Source organism: Seriola aureovittata, chromosome 1 (assembly GCF_021018895.1).
Source record: "Seriola aureovittata isolate HTS-2021-v1 ecotype China chromosome 1, ASM2101889v1, whole genome shotgun sequence".
Lineage (NCBI taxonomy): Eukaryota > Metazoa > Chordata > Actinopteri > Carangiformes > Carangidae > Seriola > Seriola aureovittata.
The window spans coordinates 8,983,089-9,002,833 of NC_079364.1; the positions used below are offsets into that span (position 1 = coordinate 8,983,089).

Consider the following 19,745-nt stretch of genomic DNA (forward strand, 5'->3'; position numbering starts at 1 on the left):
GAAATCAAATCAAAGATTGACTTAGATATATTTTTATTTACAAATCAATACACATTAAATTTTGAGTTATTTATGTCCCTTATTTTCAAAAAAAAAAAAAAAAAAAAAAAATCATCTTCTGAATCTTAGGCACCTGTGTAATAGAATCACATCTGTTGCAGACCCAATAAATATATCCTGAAAGCTAATGCTGGAAATATAGTATCTGTCATCGTGATGAATGGCAACTAGTAGTAGGCCTCTCTGATCTTGGCTTGCAGGCCATCACAGGTCTTCTTGGCATCTCCCAGCAACATTGATGTGTTGGGCTTGTAGAAAATGGGGTTATCTACTGCAGCGTAGCCCACGCCCAAGGTACGTTTCATCACTATCACCTGGAGAAAGGTTGTTTTTTTTATTAAAAGTATGGTATTACTTTTTGTACCACAAAGATAAAAATACTATGATATTGTTGGTGCATCAATGCATATCAAAAAGATCATTAGAAAGAAAGGTAGACCAACCTGTTTAGACTTCCACACCTCCAGAACAGGCATGCCAGCAATTATAGAGTTGGGATCCTCTTGTGCTGCAGAATTCACTGTGTCGTTGGCTCCAATGACCAGCGTCAAGTCAGTTTCTGTGGGCCACAGATGTTTACAGACTGATACACCAGACAGATGTTCTGCAATTGTCCCTACTAATGTTATTGGGTTCCCCAGCACCACACTTATCTCCTCCCCCCCCCCGTCATAAACAGAACCATATGTGTCGGACTGCATGCCTGGTTGCTAAGAAAACAGGACTGTTGCCCTAATAACATGGCATGTCAAAATATCAAGACAACACAAGGCCTCTGCAATGGTATCTGAGAGATGAGGGGGGGGTGCAATTATTACACATAATTGATCTAGTATTATTATCATCATCTGGTAATATTATCTGACTCCTTCCTGCCAAAGCTGAAAACCACGTAGCAGTAAATATTCAAACAGCACTCTAGACTACCTGGGAAGTCGTCATTGATCTCATCCATCTCCAGGACCACATCGTAGGGAACACCAGCCTCAGCCAAGAGGACGTTCAGCTGGCCGGGCATACGACCGGCGACTGGGTGGATACCAAACCTGTTGGAGAGGAAGGACACAAAATATTACTGCTCATCAACACTTGCAGTTGACATATTTGCATTTAAAATATACTTCTTGACCATTAATGCCCTGCTGGTGCCACAAGTAAAAATGCACCTGACTCTTTGACACAAATTCAGATTTGTTATAACATGCAGAGAAAAACAAAAATAAAAAAATAAAAATGGTGGAGGATGGAGATATTTTACTTGAAAATTCTAAATTTAAAATTTTAAGTAAAAATACTATAAGCAAAATGAAATGTAATATTTGATGTTTATTACTGATTAATTAATGTGTAGGTAGAATTTTCATGTGGAAGCTGATGGAGGTGAATCTACTGTTAACTACTTTATTTACTGTCGAGTAGTCTGAGCTATAACAGCGCATTTTTATTTTTCTTATTAAATAAATGATCACGTTAAGTACAATCTAAATACTAAACTGAACTATAGTTGTCATGTAAATGTATGAGTAAAACATTTTCCTCTGAAATATAATTGCACAGAAGTATAAAGTAGCATAAGATTAAAATACTCATATTTGAAATTTTACTTTCGATACTTCTGTGTCATTACTGTATAGTTACTTTAAAAAAAAAAAAAAAAAAAAAAAAAAAAAGGTACTTTGCCATTTCCCACTTTACAAACAGGTTAAAATGCAAATATTTCCCACAAATCACGTTAGTTGCTTTTTGATTAAAATGCCTAATTTAAAAATAGTAATGGAAAGAAAACCTGTGATTGTGGACTCTCTGTTTAACCCCAACTGAGGACAGAGAAGCTGCAGTAATCTGGTTTATAAAGAAGATGAAGAACATGAGTGCTGACACTCACCTGACAGTCTTTCCCTGTTCCCTCAGCATCTTCACCATGTCTGCTATTGGGTACTGGGCTTTGGCTGCACACAGACCCCAACCTAAGCACAAAGATATACAGAGAATCAATGCAATAGCCTTACAAATTGCGTTCTTAATCTTAGGCTATAATCTGCTTCATTTTACAAGTATCTAGAGATTCTTTAATCCCTTTGGTTGTTTTAGTTTATTATCCAATTTTCCAAGCACTTCATATATCTGGATTGGCGTTCTTGTTAATTGCCCTACTGGAATAAATAAGTATTTGATACATTTATTGTTCATAACCAAATGAAAGCTCAGCGATCCAGCAGGGGTTCAACAACAATAAAGCCAGTTATTCATCTAGCCTCTATTCTTTCTTTTGTCCTCTTCTCTCTGTCCTCATCCACCACAAGTCTCCTCGTGTATTAAATCATAGCATTTCATTGGTCTCAGAAACATTTTTCTAAAGAAAACTTTTGCATGTGTGGTGTGCATGTGGGTCCCCTGCGTGCAAAGAACTCCTTTCCCTCTGTCTGCATAACCCCTATTTAACCCTGGTGGTCAGGTACCTCGTAGAGTTCAGCATTAACCCTAATCGAGGTTTTTTGAAGCCAGTTGCCCGTAACCCGTATCTTCTAATTCCCCAGACAACTGGAGCCTTCTGTTTCCTCGCTGCCACGCTTTGTTGTTGACAGCGCATGGAGAAGTCCTGAGTCTGGACTCAATAGCTCTTACGACTTTTCACTGTTTCTCTAATCAAACCAGCATGCTGGACCACACAGCTGTCCTTGTGTTGGTTTGGAGCCATTGGAAAACAACAGCAATCCAAGTATCCAAGTTATTCAGAGTGGTTCCTCTCGCTCTGCCGACTCAACGCTCAGTTGTCAGACTGGTTTGTCTGGATTTTTCTATGTAATAAACCAGGATGTGGTCGTCATCTCACACTCAAAAATCTGACCATCTTTGCTAACAAACATGTACCGACACACTCACTTAATACTGTTGGCTGTACATGTATCACAAGACACCGGGTGTCTTCGGGATCATTTGTGGGCAAACTGCTCCCTCCTGTGGTGACCATGCTTCAATATTCTGACTTCTAATCAATTACTACCTATCAATCAGTCCAAGATCCTAAATGTTTTTGAAAAAAGCTTCCACCTTCTCCAGAGCTGCTGCACAAACATATTTGATCAACGTTTCGTCAAGTTAAGTCAATCAGACGAGAGAGAGCGTTGATGTTATTGATCGACAGTCTGAAAACCTGCAGCTGGAGTTCAGAGGAGGATCCACACTGTTCAGTGAAGAGAGAATCTGATATTCAAGTCGTGGCCCACCTTAGTCTCTGATGTCAACCATAACCTCTTTCTTACACCTGTCTCTTTCAGAGGCCCCAATCGTTTTCAAGAGTGTATCCACTTTCCACTGAGGAAGAAGCTCTTGCTAATGTGTACAGTATGTATGCAAGATTTAAAATGACAAAATTATTAAATTGGTGGTAATTGTAGCATTGGTTTGGTTTTTAAACTTAAAATCATATACATGTTGACTACTGTGCAGTCTTTTTGACCATGATGTTTTGAAAATAATGCTGTTGATGAAGTTGGACTGGCTCCACACACAATGACAGTGTTTCCCTGATGTTCCTCTCATGCACTGACTGCTAACTGACTTTGGCTGAAATTTAAAAAAGGGGATCTCCACTGATGTTTCCAGGCCATTGGGCGTGCAAGTGATGTCACTTGAGTCAGCATTGTTCGGGGTGAAAGTCTACAAGTTTTAAAACTTAAAAAAAAAAAAAAAAAAAAAAAAAAAAGGTGGTTGGTGTGCCGTTAGAAAGAAGTGAGGTTAATAAACCTCTGTAGCCTCACTCTTCATCTCCACTTGAGGCCAAAAGCTGACTTAAGTTGAGTTGCATCATGGATAATGTTGGCACCAGGTTTTGATGAGTAAAAACAAAAATCGATGCCATCTGTAGTTCTGCTGCATCAATTTTGATCCTTTCGACACTTGATACTTGTAACGTTTCCGTCATTTGAAAAGTTTGGACAAAAGACTGACTAAATAATAATAAATATTAAAACTCTGATCTGATTCCATTCAACAATACATAAAAATGCTTTCAGCAACATCCAGCTATGAAAAAAAAAAAATCATTTTGGCATGTAAAATAAGTTCTGGTTGAACGGTTTTGCTTTTTAACCAACTCGTGACAGATGAGCTACCATGTTAATCTGAGCCACAAATTTAAAATTGAAAATCCCTTTTTAACACCCAGTGCACCCCCTTACCCTGTTCACGAATGTCTCGTGTTGCATGTACCTGGTGTGATGATGATGTTGTTGGCTTCTTTGACTATATCAATGGTCTGGTCCAAGTTGACCTCAGTGTGAGTGCCAACAATCTCCATAGGTTTACCGCCTGCTGTGGAGGTGGTGCCGTACCCACCCAGGATCACATTGGGCAGGGAGCGGTTCATAGCCTTGGAGGAGAAGGGGAGAATAACTCACTCATTCTCTGGATATTGTGCCGATTGTACACTGTACAATTTACATGTGGCTGGATGTGCTTTCGTCTACTCACCACACACATGATGTAGGAGAGGATGGCACCGGAGGAGCCAATCAGAGCTCCGACAATCGTCATGAGATTGTTCTCCAGTAAGAAACCCTCAGCACAGAGCGCCCATCCAGAGTAGCTGTTCAATACGGTAATGACCACAGGCATGTCAGCGCCGCCGATGGCTGCCGTCAGGGTGACACCCTACAGGGAGGTTGGAGAAGTTGTATAGAAGTAAAACAAGGAGTTAGCAAAAATCATTTGAGCTACATGAGCCAATTAAAACCAGTTTGAGTCCAAAATGAGATGTCCAATCTGGAACAATGACCAAAAGTTTCAAAGTGGGTACCATCTCCTATAATGCAGTTTCTTAAGTATCTTATCAGTGGAGTTGAACATCTTCATTGTTTAAGTTACTATCTTTTTTTTTTTTACTTCACCTTTTCTTAACTTGGTGAAAACTCACCATAACAGTGGAAAGCCCAGACACTCCCAGTAGACAACCCATGCCAGTACCATAGCTGGAGCTGAGCATAAAAGGCACCATGCCTCCCATTGACGCTGCCATCAGGCCGGCGTTCAACATGTGGCGTCCCGGCAGGAGCAGTGGGGCGGAGTCCAGGACACCTAGAGCCAAAACAAGTTTCAGAGAAATAATTGCCACTCTTTTTTAAGGCTAAAGGGAAATAATGTGACAAGATAAAACATGCAAGCACACTTTTCTCTTCAGCAGCGTCAAGGGTCTTTGAGCCCCCAGACTTCTGTGTTGAGGCCTCTAATCAGACGCCTGAGAGTCTGTCCCATCCATAAATCAGACAGCAGCCCTCTTCCAACCACAGCCTTGCAGCCACTGCCCTGCCCTAGCCATAACAAATTACCAGAAATCTTTGCATGTGTTCCTCTTGATTATTTGCATTGTAATGTAAATTTGTGACTGCTGAGACATGCACACAAACAGCGAGTCTGTGCCTGGATTTTCCAGAGGATCTTTGGCTTTAACTAGATGAAAGAGACAATCAGTGCCAGAGGATATGAAGCTCAGTGTGTTTATATAGATATTAGTGTGTTAAATAAAGAGCAATGATTGACTTGAAAAGGACATAGTGTACTGACTTTAAAACATCCAACACACACACACACACACACACACACACACACACTTACCTTGAAGCTTCCCATAGGCCACCAGTGATCCACTGAAGGTGACACCTCCAATGTAGGTGCCCAGATATGCCACGGTCTTGAGAACACCAGCGGCTGGGTGAGCTTCCAGGTGGGGGTACTCAATCATGAACTCAGCAACGCAGGTGAGAACAGCTGCCAGCCCCACAAGGCTGTGGAAGGCTGCCACCAGCTGGGGCAAGTCTGAGATTTCAATGCGCTTGGCAATGGTCAGACCTGCAGTCGAGATATGAAGATGAGCCCAAGAGAGGGAAAAAAAAAAAAAAAAAAAAGGCAGATTTCAGAAAATCTCAGTGAGTTACTATGTTTGGCTAAGTCAAACACTAAGCTTCTCATGCACACTGGCTGAGTTTAAATACAAAAAAATCATTTTGAAAGTAAAAAAATAAGAGTTAAAAAGGAGCAAATGTTTAAAACGCAGACACCTGTTTTCAGTTACAGAGCCTGATCTTCAAAGCCAGTCTGATGAGTCCTAAGTTAAGTGTTTAAGTGTGTTTTCTTGAAAACATAAGGACACTAATTTAACACTGAGTAAACCCTCATGTTCTGCTCCTTTTGTGTGTTGATTATAGTATCATTTATCATCCTGCTTTCTTAAATTACTATTAGCATGTACAACATTCAGACATGATGACGAAATCCACTCATCTCTGTATCTGGACAGGATCAATGATATTCTGTTATGAATTAGCAAAAAAATAAAAATAAAATAATAATCTCACTCTTTCAAGACCAGATGAATTGCATGCAAAGTTAATAACATGTAACTAATTCATGATGGTCTTGTAATGGTTTGTAAATAAACTGTTGGACTTCAAAAATTTTGTTTTTCTTAAAGACTGAAACACAGAGATGCCTCGTTGGTGGGTAGTGACTCTCTGCCATGATACAGAAAGACAACACGGGATCTCTTCAGAAACTAAATTACATAGTCATCATGTGTGTCTCAATTGTAGATCCACTAGAAGCAGTTAGCTACAAACCCAGGGTTCCTCCAGTGGCCATGGCCAGAGACATCTGAGACAGCAGTTCTGGTGAGGGTTTGAGGGCACCGAGGGTGGCGGCAATGCCCCCTGCCACTCCCATCATGCCCAGGGCGTTCCCAAGGCGACTGGTGCCCTGTGCAGAGAGGCCTGCCAGTGCCCCAACACAACACAAGCCTGAGCCCAAGTACATCATCTGAGGTAGAAGACACAAAGTCAGACTTACTTGTGTGGCGATGACACATTTGATCACATTTACAATCACAGTCGAGTCACTCAACAAGATGTACTTAGCTCATGATGAAGGAATAAAGACATTTTTTTAATGGATTCAAAATGTATGTTTTAAAACTTCACACACAAAAACATCTAATTTAAAACGTATGTTTTAAAATTTTCTATATGTATGAGTAAAAACTAACTACAGCTGAAATTATTAGTTAGTTAATGAAAATTAAGCCAATAAATTGTTTAAGAAAAATTGCTTAGGCATGAATTCCTTTGGGTTTGGACGACTGGTTACACAAAAGTTAAAAAGTAGTTAAAAGTTAAGATATAAAATTCTCATCAATAAAGTCACATGTATTATGTGTGAAATGAGCTACAGTTGCAGGGTTGTTATATTAGCCACAGTTGCAACATATAACCAAACACAAACAACAAATATGTATCCTGTCACCTGCTCAATGCTGTATCCAGCTGCCACCGAAGCTCCATATCCTCCAACAAATACACCCGTGGGCAGCAAATACAGGTAATTGTACTCAGGAGGGTCAGTGGGACGCTTGAACATGTCCAACATCCTCTGGGTGATCAAAAATCCACCTGCACACACACACACAGAGAGAAAAAAAAGGGAACTACTAATTTTTTTTTGATTGGGAAGACAAGGAATCTTGCTCTGTTGTTATTTTTATGTTGAATACAAGACCAGCAATGTTGATGGAAGAGACAAAGGCAGCAGCCAGAGCGAGACTCTCGGGCAAGGTGGAGGGTGTGAGACCTCCACCCATCAGCACCAGACCTCCTACTGCAGTCAGACCTGACAGAGAGAACGGACAAAACGTCAAGATAAAATAAATGAATAAATAAAACTACACACACACACACACACACACACACACACACACACACACACACACACACACACACAAAAACATCTAATTTGGCCATAACCACCTTATACTGACACCTGACCTGAGATGGCATTGGTGACAGACATGAGGGGTGAGTGCAGGGCGGGGGTCACACCCCACACAGTGTGGTAACCAACAATCCCAGCCAAGCCGAAGGTCGTGACCATCTGAGTGAACGCCGTGTTGGGGGAGATGATGCCCAGGAGCAGACACGTGGACAGACCTACAGAGACACAGAGCAGTGCTGTTGATGTTGTTTCCATATCGCAGTGGTGGGAAAAAATGTGCAGTTTCTGTTGGTTTTTTTTTTTCCCCCCAGTCATTTTACCATTAAAGCAATGGAATAATTGAATAGGAGAAACACACATCTATAGTTTCATAACAGGTTATGCAACTATGATGATTTGTAGTTTCTCTGATACTTCAAAGAACTGAAAAATGTATTCCCCACTGTGCTTCATTAAAATGACGTGTCTACATTCAAAAGTCCCATTAAGATCTAGTGATCTCAGTGTTCTTGATCTTAAAACGTTTCCAAATAAGATATTGTTTGAAACTGAATTATTTTTATTATCAGTTGATCTCCAAATGTTTTCTCTCAATAAAAGATCTGGAAAAAAAAAAAAAAAAAAAAAAAAAATTGTCCCCTCGGTGACATTTTCAAGCCGGAGTGGTGGTCTTCAAACTGCTTTTCATGTCCAACTAACAGGCCAAATCCAATTATACTCAGATTACTATGATGTACAGCAAGGAGAAGCATCAAATATTTACATTTTGAGAGACTTAAAGCATCAAAATGTTTGACCTTTTTGCTTGATTATAAATCCATTATCAGAATAATTGCCGTTAGTCAACTCTAGTAATTGTTTCAGCTCTATTTGGAACTGCTACATGTTGTACAACCAAAATATAACATCAGAGTAAAAGATGACAGGAAAACACAACAGCTTTTTGACGTTGGCAAAATAAAACTAAAGATTGTCATTACATTCTAATTTCTACTGCGTTCATTATATAATTTAACATACGTTTTGTTTTTCCTCAGTAGAGAGCGGGGTTTTGCGCAAAAAAGATCTTACAAATCCCTTGTAAAATAACCTAAGAGTTTATGTAATTGGGCCACATGTCCAGAGGAATATTTCTTCATGGATGTGTGTTTTTGTATCTGACCTGTGGTGTAGATTCCAGCAGAGGTCATTGTGCGGTTGAATGGAGAAATCGCCGCCGCTTTCTCAGCCTCCAACTCTACGACTGTTTTCTGTTTTACTGGGGCTGGGGGGGCTGTTTTAGGGAGAGGCGATGGGAACATGTTCTTGCCTTCCTGGATACAGCAGAAAAACACACAAGAGGACCAGTGTGAGAGCACAGAGGACGTCCACAGAGTTTTGCGTGAGAAACACACATCAAGACTTTGGAGTCTTGCATTGTGGGAGATCTCGCCTGGATGGTGGGAGCACTCAAAACACAAACCCATGGACTGCATAGGAGATTATACTGAACAAACAGCAATCACGAACCAGTTACCAGTGGTTTTCAAAGATAAATTCTCTTTTAAGGGGCCTGAATAATGCTTAGTTTAACAAGGGGTAAACCGATATGTCCTGTTGAGGTTGCATGCTTTCTCTGCCATAAACAATGTGTCAAAGCCACAATTCCTGGAAAAGTATATTTTGAAACGTTCATAACATTCTTGCCGGGATCCAGCACGAGCTATTCCCAGCTGGGATGGGGTTTTTAGTACTCATTTGGCGTAGTCTCCCAGCATGACAGAATCTGATAGCTCACGCTGAGAGTGAGGGATGCCAGCGGAGTTGGAGGTTGCCAGGAGAAAGTTACAACAAATAAAAACTCACCTTCATAACAAGAGTCCCACGGATGACATGGTCAATTGTTCCATAGTCGAATTCTTCCGTGGGCTCATAGTGGAAGTATTCCTTGTCTGGGCTGATGGCCTTCAGCAGCTTCAGTATGTTATTTGAATACAGAGTGCTGGCCTGGGTGGCCATGCGGCTGGGCAAGTCTGTGTAGCCAACGTGTGTGACACCCTAGTCATTAAAAGTATACCATTAGTCAATTTTACACATGTGAACAAAACAGAAAAGACAGAATTTCTTTTGTTTCCTCAGCAGAAAGCTCACCTTGTGAACATGCAGCTCACCAGGCCTGGTGGTCTCGATGTTGCCCCCTGCCTCTGCAGCCAAATCCACCACAACGGAGCCGTCCTTCATCGATTCCACAAACTCCTTCTTGATCAGGATGGGAGCCCGCTTCCCTGCATGGGAACAGGAAACGGAGGGACAGGTGAGATGGATCAAATGTTCATAGCATCACGCATTCTGAGAAACATGGAAGGAAGTCAGAGAAAAATGGCTCCACAATAAAGCCGCATTCATAGATTTTTGGCCACAGAAAGGAAGAAAAGCATCTGTATCAAAACAAGCCAATTGAGTTGTTATGGCTAACATGTTAGCAAGTCATTTCCTACTTACACAATCAATCAACAGACATGAAACAGCATAAGCATTTACTTTAAGTCTTCTGGCTGGCCACCTGATGTTCCAAAATTTATAATCTTTTTGATTTAGTCCCCTCCAACTCCTGAGAAAAATAGCTGGGTCTTTAGCTGCTTTGTGTGTTCACCAATCTGAACCTTTATCTGTCAGCTGTAGGCAGGTATCACACAGGTGGTTTATCCAAGTTTGTTGCTGGACACCACTGCTAACTGGTGCTGATGACAGTAGCCAGGTATCAACGATAAAAAACATTTCCAGGCTGCTGTAAAAGTCATGAGGTTCAATCTTACGATGCACAAAATACACATTAATGGAGCTTTTAACAGCAAAACATAAAAGAGAAGGTACCAGTGAGACTGACCTGGAATCAGGGCAGTGCTGATGAGAATGTCGACCTCTTTACACTGCTTTGCGAAAAGGGCCATCTCGGCCTCAATGAACTCTTTCGACATCTCTTTGGCGTAACCTCCGACTCCCTCGCCAGACTCTTTGATGTCTACTTCTAAAGGCTCTGCCCCAAATGACTTGAACTGCTCCAGGGCTGCCGGCCTGACAGACAAGAAACAGCCAGGTTATTGTTAAAATCATCAAAACCATCATCACTCCGTCTGCAGTCTTTTTTTTTTTTCTTTTTAAAAACCATCTTATACCTGGTGTCAAATCCTCTGACTATGGCCCCCATCGACTTGGCTGCACCTGCTGCTGCTAAACCAGCGACTCCACCTCCTATAACCAGGACCTGTGTACGACAGAAACATCATATATATTATTGTACAGGGAGGGGTCTGGCACAGTCCACCTTTACATATTTTATTTAAGGTACAATGAGAAGAAAAAGCAAAGATTGTGGGAAGACGAAATCCCTCATATTGACTTGTGCTATATGTAGACGCTTACCTTAGCTGGTGGTACTTTCCCTGCAGCTGTGATCTGTCCAGTGAAGAACCTTCCAAAGTGGTTGGCAGCCAGAACCACAGCTTTGTACCTACAAAACAAACACTCAAGTCAAGTTTACAGTAACTAGACATTCTTAAACAGCTAAAAACATAAGAATCTGTATCTAAATGTCCATTTGTCTTTACCCAGCGATGTTAGCCATGGAGCTGAGCGCATCGTAGCCCTGTGCGATGGTGACTCTGGGCACCTGGTCCATGGCCAGCACAGTGCTCTGTCTCTCTGACAGCTTCCTCATCAGCTCCGGGTTCTGTGCTGGATAAATGAAGCTCACCAAGGTCGTCTTAGGCTTCATGAGGTCTGCCTCACTCACACTGGGGGCTCGGACCTAAATCAAAAAAAAGGAGGAAAATTCAGTAATATCTAAACTCAAATAAACGATTTGTCTGACTGGATGACCAAGAAGCAGATGTGTACGAACCTTAAGGACCAAGTCTGAGCCAAGGGCCCCCTTAACATCAGTGATGGTGGCTCCAGCTTCTACGTACTGTTGGTCAGAGAACTTGGATTCCTCACCAGCTCCACTCTCCACCTGTACCTTGAATCCCTGTTTGACCAATGCCTGCACCCCCGCAGGTGACAGCGCCACACGACGCTCATTCTGTACCGTCTCTTTAGGGACTCCCACTACCACATCCTTGTAGAGCACACCTGAGCACACACAAACCAGATGACAGTTGAATCTGCAGTACATTAAAAAGCCATGAAATGCATTCACAAGTCTTTGTTGAATATTAGAATCTGTCGTTCATATAAAAAAAGAAAAACTGAGTGACTTTTGTGTCTTTATCTTTTAGTGCAACAACACAGGAGAGCATGCGTGTAGAGCTGAGATTGTGTGGCTGCAAACAGTGTCAGGTTACACATGTCTCTCCATACACGGCATGGTGACCTCGCCGCCATGGAGACATTATTAGCAGCTGATTGGCTCCGAGCCAGCATACACGGAGCGGCCTACACTCCCACACAGACACGCTTAAAATCCAAAGTTAAAAAAGCGCTCAGTAACTTGCAAAACGCTCACAAACACTCGATGACAAGTGCCGAGCAAAGAGCACTGACTCCATAAACAAATGTCTGAACAGAATCTGCCAGACTGCAGCTGAAGTTTTACATGTCACCTTTAACTGACCTCTCATATGTTCTCAAATATTAGCAGCACCTACAGCTCAGTGAGCAAAGCGACTGCCTGGTCCACACCAGAGTTCCCAAATTTTGGAAAGATCTCTAGCAACTTGTAGCAAACAGCTCATGATCTGTGGAGTTTTCTGCTCTTCTGGTCAGAAGGAGCGTGTCCTTGAGTGAACCGTTACACTGTCATTCCTCAACTCAGACACAGAGGAAAGCCAAACCATAGAGAGAACGCAGACCCAGCCTGTCCTCTGTGGAAAAGACCGCAAGGTTAAGCAGAGAGATTTCATCAGAGCAGTACATTTCCTACCTCTGGAGGCCTTTTGATCCCACAACACAGGGAAAGTCCTGAACTGCCTCCTCCCAGGTATCTTCTGACGGACCCCTTGCTGCCGAAAAACGACAGAAGAGCTGGAGATGCAGCGCAGGAGGGTCGACATGGCCACTGAGCGTCCGCCCTGAGACTCCCTCTGGCTCTTGAATATGAACACAAACAATCAGACGTAGCTGATAAGTTAACACTGCTGCTGCATCTGCTGTCAAATAACAAAGAACATTATAATCTCCCCCCCCGGTTAGGTCCTGAGCCCAACACACTCAGGCTGTAGGTGCTGCGAGGCCTACAGAGAGCAGAGTGACACTTCAGCACTGCAGGACACGACACACACACTCACACAGGGCCCAGGGTTGATTACAGACTCCAGGCTTGTTCGCGAGATCTGGAATTATGACGGCACAGAGGGAAACTGTGCCAAGTCTGGCCTAGTTGTTGTGGGTAGGAGCAGAGACATCGGGTAGAGGCATGGGTAAGTCAGATAAAATGTTGTGGGGCGAGAGGGGGCAGCTCAGGACGCAAGACACAGGTACAAACTTTTTTACACAAGCAAACTGTATAAAATTCTGTGTTTACAAATACTTGTTTCTCAAAGACACATACTTTAAGAAAAATCAATTAAGAGTGGAAACGTGTAATATTTTTCTTGGTGTTTTAATTTCTGAGCCAGACCAGTTGTCCCTGATCATGTTTTTGCTATTTTTTCCATCCATTCATTCATTCACTCACTGAATCACACAGTCAACCAGTGTACTTTCTCCGCCACCACCTGTTTACTAATTCTTCCATGAAATGAAAAACTGGTTGATTGCGTTATTATTCCCAGACTTGCCTTTCAGATTTGCAGAAAGAGCAGGTTTATGGTTCAGCTTTCCCTCAACAGCGACAGCAGGGGGAGACGTCCTACCTAGGATGCCCTCGCCTGCTTGCAGGGACAGTCAGACGACCTTCCGTTCCGTGTTTCCGATATCACAGCTGCACTATTTATGTATAAATAGCGAGCCACGTGACTCCACTCATGGTTTCACGTGTACTGGATCCACTAATGTGAAAATATCACTTTACATGTATTTTGGTGGTGAAACAATTTACAACTTTTATCATTTTTATGTGAAATTAAAATAGGTGTTTGCAGTGTAAGTTATGCATATTTGCAAATCGCTCTGTATTATTGTGGATACTTTAACACAAATGAAAGAAATGTGTTTGTGGATAAATATATTCGTGTATCATGCTACATATTTGTGGATTATTTTCTGTGGGTAAGAAACAATAAAGTCAAATAAAAAGTTCCACAGAAGGTCAATTCAAAAAAGTTAAATATCAGTGTCTGCCGATCTACTTTTATACACTCCAGTCCGGTAGGTGGCGGTAATGGCGGTTTGCAAGACGCCGATCAAACCAGAAAAAACAATGTTGGACAGTCTCATTTAAACCCACATGGATTTTGTAAACATTAGTAGCTCTGTTGTTACCAGTACCGATACCATTCATGACATTTTAGCCACCAATCACTAGTATCAATCTTTACCTAGTAAGTAACACTGCGACGTTTTTTTTATTCAAATGTTTTCACCGTTGCTGAGAATGAAGTTGTAGCTAGTAGCATGTAGCTAGTAGCATGTAGCTAGTAGCATGTAGCATGTAGCCTAGCTGACACTGCAGCTGGAGTAATGGTACTGTAGCTTCACTCATGTCTGTTTGTCTGTACTTTTAATAAAACCTTTGAGAAATGTTTAAAATAGTGACTTATGAATATTTCTAGTGATTTACATACACGAGAAAGACACGAAAAACATTTGGGTTAAATCACTGTATATTTAAATAGACTGTACTATACTATATATTTTTTATTATATTTCCTACATTTTTCAGCCGCATTTGTGTGTATAAATAGTGAAAGAAATATTTTTACAACCTTGAGGTACTATATAATAATATATCTAGTGATTATCAATGAAGATTTGAACATTTTTATACGCACCGGTGTAGTTCTTGTGTTTTGGGGTAATGGCATATTTGGACAGTTGCACTGTTTTTAAGTTTTTTTATAACATGTCGTGACCTAAGTTTTATTAGCCTCATCTTTATCTTCTTCACTTGCATGATCACCTCTTCACTCCTCACATTGACAGACAACTCCACCTCAAGCTAAATTTGAAACTCTGAACCATCTCTGAGTCACGTCTGAGCTCTTTTCTGCATGAACTATCATTTAGTAGCCAAGTGTCCAATTACCACGTATAGAAGGGCTAACACAGCTCTTTCAATATTGATGTAAACCCTCTCAAATCAAAGCTTAGACTTGGCACTTAAATGTACTATCCATTCATTTTATTTCAAATAAAATGTTTGTAGAGTCTGGAGAACAAAAATGTTTAACTGTCCAAATACTTCTGGTCTGTATAACTGAGTTTGTGGTGTAAAAGAAGGACATATACATATGCAGATAGGACAGTCTGAAAGGTGCTAAACAAAGACAGAAATTTGGTAAAAATTAACTAAAATTAACCAGGACCCCAGATGGCTAACGTACTATAAGAACTAACGCTGTCTACTTATCTTTTTGTGTTTTCCTGTCAGTGTGGTTGGTAGCTGCTCATGGTCAATGAAGTCTCTGAGGCAGCTGTCAGTGGATCCATCAGACCGGGGCTCTCAGAGATGCAGGCTGGGTCCAGGCTTGATGTCGGAGCTGGGTCTGAGTCTGGGCTCCCCCCTGTTGGTGTCTGTCCCCGGGGGAAGCTGCCTGTGCACCGCCTGGCCCCGGCCTGACCTTGCAGAGGGCTTTCTGCAGATGGACCTGAAATGTTCTTCTCCCAGTCTGATCTCCCACCCTCCCACACACCTGCACCTGGACCCGGGTCAGCTCACACCTGTACCCTGCCCCAAACTGAAAGGTGTTAAGATAACTGTTGTAGTCCAGAGTGTTGATTTTAAGAAACGCACGCCTCCTCGCCTTGTTCATGAGCTTGTGAAAGACATGCTGAAAGGTGTACATGTCCACGAGAAGTATGTGATAAACCTGGAGGATTTTGATACAGATATTAGATATGTAGTTATTGAAAGCATCAATCCGGATTCTGCCAGCACTGGAATTATCACCTCAAAAACAGGTGTGGAGATAGCTGGCATCCAGACCGTCCGGCACTACAGGAGTCAGCTGCAAGACCAGCACACGGTGTCACTGGGTGGTCTGGAGGAGGTCAGCATTTCACTGTAATGTCATTATTGCTTTCTATTGTGTTCCAACTATGTGACACCTACATTTATTTTTTATTTTTTTATTGTGTTTAAGGTGAGTGCCTCCCTGAGAGAGATGCTGCAGCTGCCCCTGCTCTATCCAGGCACTTTGAGCTCTCTGGGTGTGTCGTGTCCCAGAGGTGTGCTGCTGGTGGGGCCTCCAGGTGTGGGCAAGACCCTGCTGGTCCACAGAGTAGTGGGGGAGGTGGGAGCCAGCCTGGTGGTAGTCAGAGGGCCAGAGGTAAAAAATTATATTATTATATTAAATATTTTCAAAGGTTAAACGTTTTCACCCGCAGGTTGTGTAATTACATTCTGCAGATTCCATTTATATTATGATGTGGTAAATTGCCTTAAACTGTCAACCTATTTGGAAAGATAAAGTAATTTTTTGCTCACGCCTGTATATGAAAAGCAGATTAGTGTTGTTTCAGGTTTTATACATCACATCATCAAATTCCCAAAGGGGAGAGGGAGAGACAAGAGACTACAAGAATAGCATATCCAAGCAGAAGTAGTGTTATATAACTATTCATGTTTTAACACCAGTCAGCACTGCTTTCATATACTGGCAAATCTTAACTGTTAAACATAACAATTTTGACAATTTTCTGCCCTTCAGAAACTCTGTTTTCCTTGAAAGAAATCCTCCCAAACATTTTTAAGTATTCTAAAATGAAAAAAAAAGAGTGTTGCACAAATGAAGATACTTAATTCTCAAATGACATCATGTCATAATGTGGTTTCAGGCTATAAGGAGGTGTGCCAGAGGCCTGTTGATGACATTTTGGGTAATAGATTTAGAATGATTAAAATAACTTAAGCAGCTTGAACCAATGAAGATCCAGATTCAACCAAACTTTTCCTGTAATTGTCTTATTTTTTTTCAAGTGTACGGGGACACTTGTGTGTAATTACAGTTTATTATTATTAATAGTGGTTGTTAATGATTATTTCAGGTGGTGGGATCACGGCCGGGCGAGAGTGAGGAGAAGTTGCGGGCTGTGTTTGAACGGGCTCGATCTGCAGCTGAAGAAGGTCCGTGCGTGCTGTTCTTAGATGAGCTGGACACTCTGTGCCCGAAGAGGACCGGCTCATCTGCACCGGAGAACCGTCTGGTTGCTCAGCTTCTCACACTGATGGACGGGATCGATCAGTCGGATCGCTTCCTCATCGTCGGAGCCACCAACCGGCCGGACAGCTTAGACTCAGCACTGCGCAGGCCTGGAAGATTCGACAGAGAGGTACGGAGGGTGAAATGCATAAATCAATACATAATGATGAATGTAGATCTTTAAAATTTTACATCTTTCTTTTAGGTTATCATTGGAGCTCCCACCTTGCAGCAGAGAAAAGCCATCTTGTCTGTTCTGTGTGCGGGGATGCCTGTGTGTCCCAGTGTGGACATGGCAGAGCTTGCACAGAGAACTACAGGCTATGTAGGAGCAGATCTCAGCGCCCTGTGCAGGGAGGCTGCCATGCACGCTGTACGGGAAATCTCAAAGGTAAATACAGCAATCAAGCAGCCCATTATATAGAATCAGAACACAAAACACAGTGTTATATTACCCTTCAGACCTACATGTAGTACCTTCTGTCAGGATATATCCAGGACTGGATTGCATTCTGGGGAGTATTATGGTGCTTATTTGGCAACCCGACATGTTTATGTATGTGAAAGACAATGTATTTGTTTTAAATATATAAACCAAGGATTCCCTGGAGAGCAGTATTGGTGAAAAGTGGATTATCCTGATGAAGCAAAGTTAATTGAACTGAAAATGAAGTGTAAAAACGTAGTCCCCCCAGAGTGTTGAAGGCATCTGTGCATAAGTTTTCTTGTGTTTCTTTGACATTGTTGTCGGCAGGGTTCAGGGGAGCAGGTGGTGCGTATGAAACACTTCCAGGAGGCCCTGAAGCTGGTGCGTCCCTCATGTCTGCGCAGCAGCCTGGGCAGGACTGAGCTCTCTCCAGTGTCTTGGGAGCAAATAGGAGGCCTGGAAGAAGTCAAACTCAAACTAAGACAGGTAAATGGGCAGCAGTGCTTGAATGATTGAGTTTTCAGCTGAGCTTGTTTACTGATAACGAGCCAAATTGTGTCCTGAAAAATCAAAGACAAGTACCTGTGATTGGAATTCATTGATTTAATTTCCCCTCCATCTGCCCCACCTTGTGTCTGAACATCAAAGAGTATCGAGTGGCCGATGAGATATCCCGAGGCGTTTGTCCGTCTGGGCCTTAGTCAGCCCCGTGGTGTGCTGCTCTATGGACCTCCAGGATGTGCAAAGACGACGCTTGTCAGGGCTGCAGCATCCTCGTCCCACTGTACCTTCCTGTCTGTCAGTGGTGCTGACCTTTACTCCCCCTATGTCGGAGACTCAGAGAAGGCTTTGGCACAGGTACGTTCATTTCACAGCCTGTAAAAAGACCTGTGATCGGCTGCTTGCGTTTGTGTCTTCCTGTCTGTTACATCCTTAAACACGTGCACCTGTCTGTCCACATGTAGCTGTTTCGGCAAGCCCGGGCCTGTGCTCCCTGTATCCTGTTCCTTGATGAGATCGACTCTCTGATTGGCTCACGGTCAAACAGTCAGACGCCCAACGGTGTACACACACGCCTCCTGTCTGTGCTCCTGAATGAGATGGATGGGGTTGGCCTCAAGACGCTAGAGAGGAGAGGGACGGAGAAGATCCTCCAGGCAGAGGGAGTGGAGGAGAATCACACACATGAACAGGTCAGCTATTAAACAGATGTGTTCAAGGCTCTCACTCCTCCTTCCATCACTTAAATCACAACATCTGATCGGTATGAAGCTAATTAGTGAACATGTATTGATATAAGCTCTCTGACAGTTGGACCACCAGGAAGTGTGCAACAAAGATGTGATGGTTGTAGCTGCTACAAACAGACCTGACTGCATAGACAGTGCTCTCCTCAGACCTGGCAGACTGGACCACATCATCTATGTCCCACCACCCGACCAGCAGGTGAATTATATCTCACATGTGAATAAAAATATAAAAGATTATGGCATAAAAGCAACTGTCCAGCGTTTTAGAGGTAAATTAATAGATAATATAACAATCACCTTATTGTATCAGTGTTTATTTAAAGAGCACAGAACAAGCTAGCCAAACTTGTATATGCGTCACATCTTGTGTCTAGGCTCGACTTGCCGTCCTGAAGGTGTGTACAAAGTCGATGCCTGTTGATGCTGACGTGTGTCTGGAGGAGCTGGCGACAAAGACAGAGCTTTACTCTGGAGCTGACCTGGAAAGTCTGTGTAAAGAGGTAATGTGAAGCACAACCTAAAGTCTTATTTTCTTACACCAGGCTATGAAAATGCAAAATGTAATCCTGTTCTTAAATGCTGACATAGGCAAATGGATAAAGAGGGAATAATATTGTTTGTTTTCCAGGCTGCTCTAATGGCGCTACAAGAGGAGAACATGGAGGCTTCTGTCATCAAACACACTTACTTCCTCCAGTCCCTCAGAAAAATGAGCCCCTCTCTCACTGCCCAGCAGATCCACACATATCAAACACCACTCAGATGACAAACCACATGTGCCCATGTCCTCTGCATTGATCAATTGTATTATTAAAAAAATTGGTTTGAAATAAAATTAGTAGAACTTGACCATTGGTGTCTTGTATTTTCTCCTCTCTTCTCTTCAAATGACTGTTCAAGATCTCCATGTCAAAACCATCTATCAACCACTGACTTTCAGTTTTTAAATGTAGCCACACGAGGGCGCCCCAC

At 42.3% G+C, this 19,745-nt stretch overlaps 2 protein-coding genes across 4 annotated transcripts; one reads left to right on the top strand and one right to left on the bottom strand.

The window, feature by feature from the left end:
• Positions 1-16: 16 nt before the first annotated feature.
• nnt2 (nicotinamide nucleotide transhydrogenase 2) lies at positions 17-13,686 on the bottom strand. 2 transcript variants are annotated; one of them, XM_056375865.1, is made up of 22 exons: positions 13,575-13,686; positions 12,719-12,884; positions 11,699-11,928; positions 11,406-11,605; positions 11,221-11,308; positions 10,974-11,062; positions 10,685-10,872; positions 9,949-10,082; positions 9,664-9,855; positions 8,981-9,131; positions 7,872-8,033; positions 7,606-7,716; positions 7,354-7,499; positions 6,675-6,870; positions 5,674-5,907; positions 4,976-5,136; positions 4,534-4,713; positions 4,273-4,432; positions 1,946-2,027; positions 988-1,106; positions 504-619; positions 17-374 (listed from the first exon to the last, which is right to left on the bottom strand). In XM_056375865.1, exons 2-22 carry the CDS (start codon positions 12,846-12,848, stop codon positions 228-230), a joined length of 3,216 nt encoding a protein of 1,071 aa, XP_056231840.1. In that variant the 5' UTR covers positions 12,849-12,884; positions 13,575-13,686; the 3' UTR covers positions 17-227. The 2 variants fall into 2 exon arrangements, with proteins under 2 accessions (XP_056231840.1, XP_056231832.1); XM_056375857.1 differs by lacking the exon at positions 13,575-13,686 and having other exon boundaries at positions 12,719-13,075.
• Positions 13,687-14,124: 438 nt separating this feature from the next.
• Positions 14,125-19,622, top strand: afg2b (AFG2 AAA ATPase homolog B). 2 transcript variants are annotated; one of them, XM_056375542.1, is made up of 11 exons: positions 14,128-14,276; positions 15,326-15,944; positions 16,038-16,223; positions 16,942-17,226; positions 17,302-17,487; positions 17,851-18,009; positions 18,172-18,381; positions 18,489-18,716; positions 18,835-18,969; positions 19,148-19,273; positions 19,402-19,622. In XM_056375542.1, exons 2-11 carry the CDS (start codon positions 15,351-15,353, stop codon positions 19,537-19,539), a joined length of 2,247 nt encoding a protein of 748 aa, XP_056231517.1. In that variant the 5' UTR covers positions 14,128-14,276; positions 15,326-15,350; the 3' UTR covers positions 19,540-19,622. The 2 variants fall into 2 exon arrangements, 1 of the variants encoding a protein (XP_056231517.1); XR_008827795.1 differs by lacking the exon at positions 19,402-19,622 and having other exon boundaries at positions 14,125-14,276; positions 18,824-18,969; positions 19,148-19,272.
• The last annotated feature ends 123 nt before the right edge of the window (positions 19,623-19,745 follow it).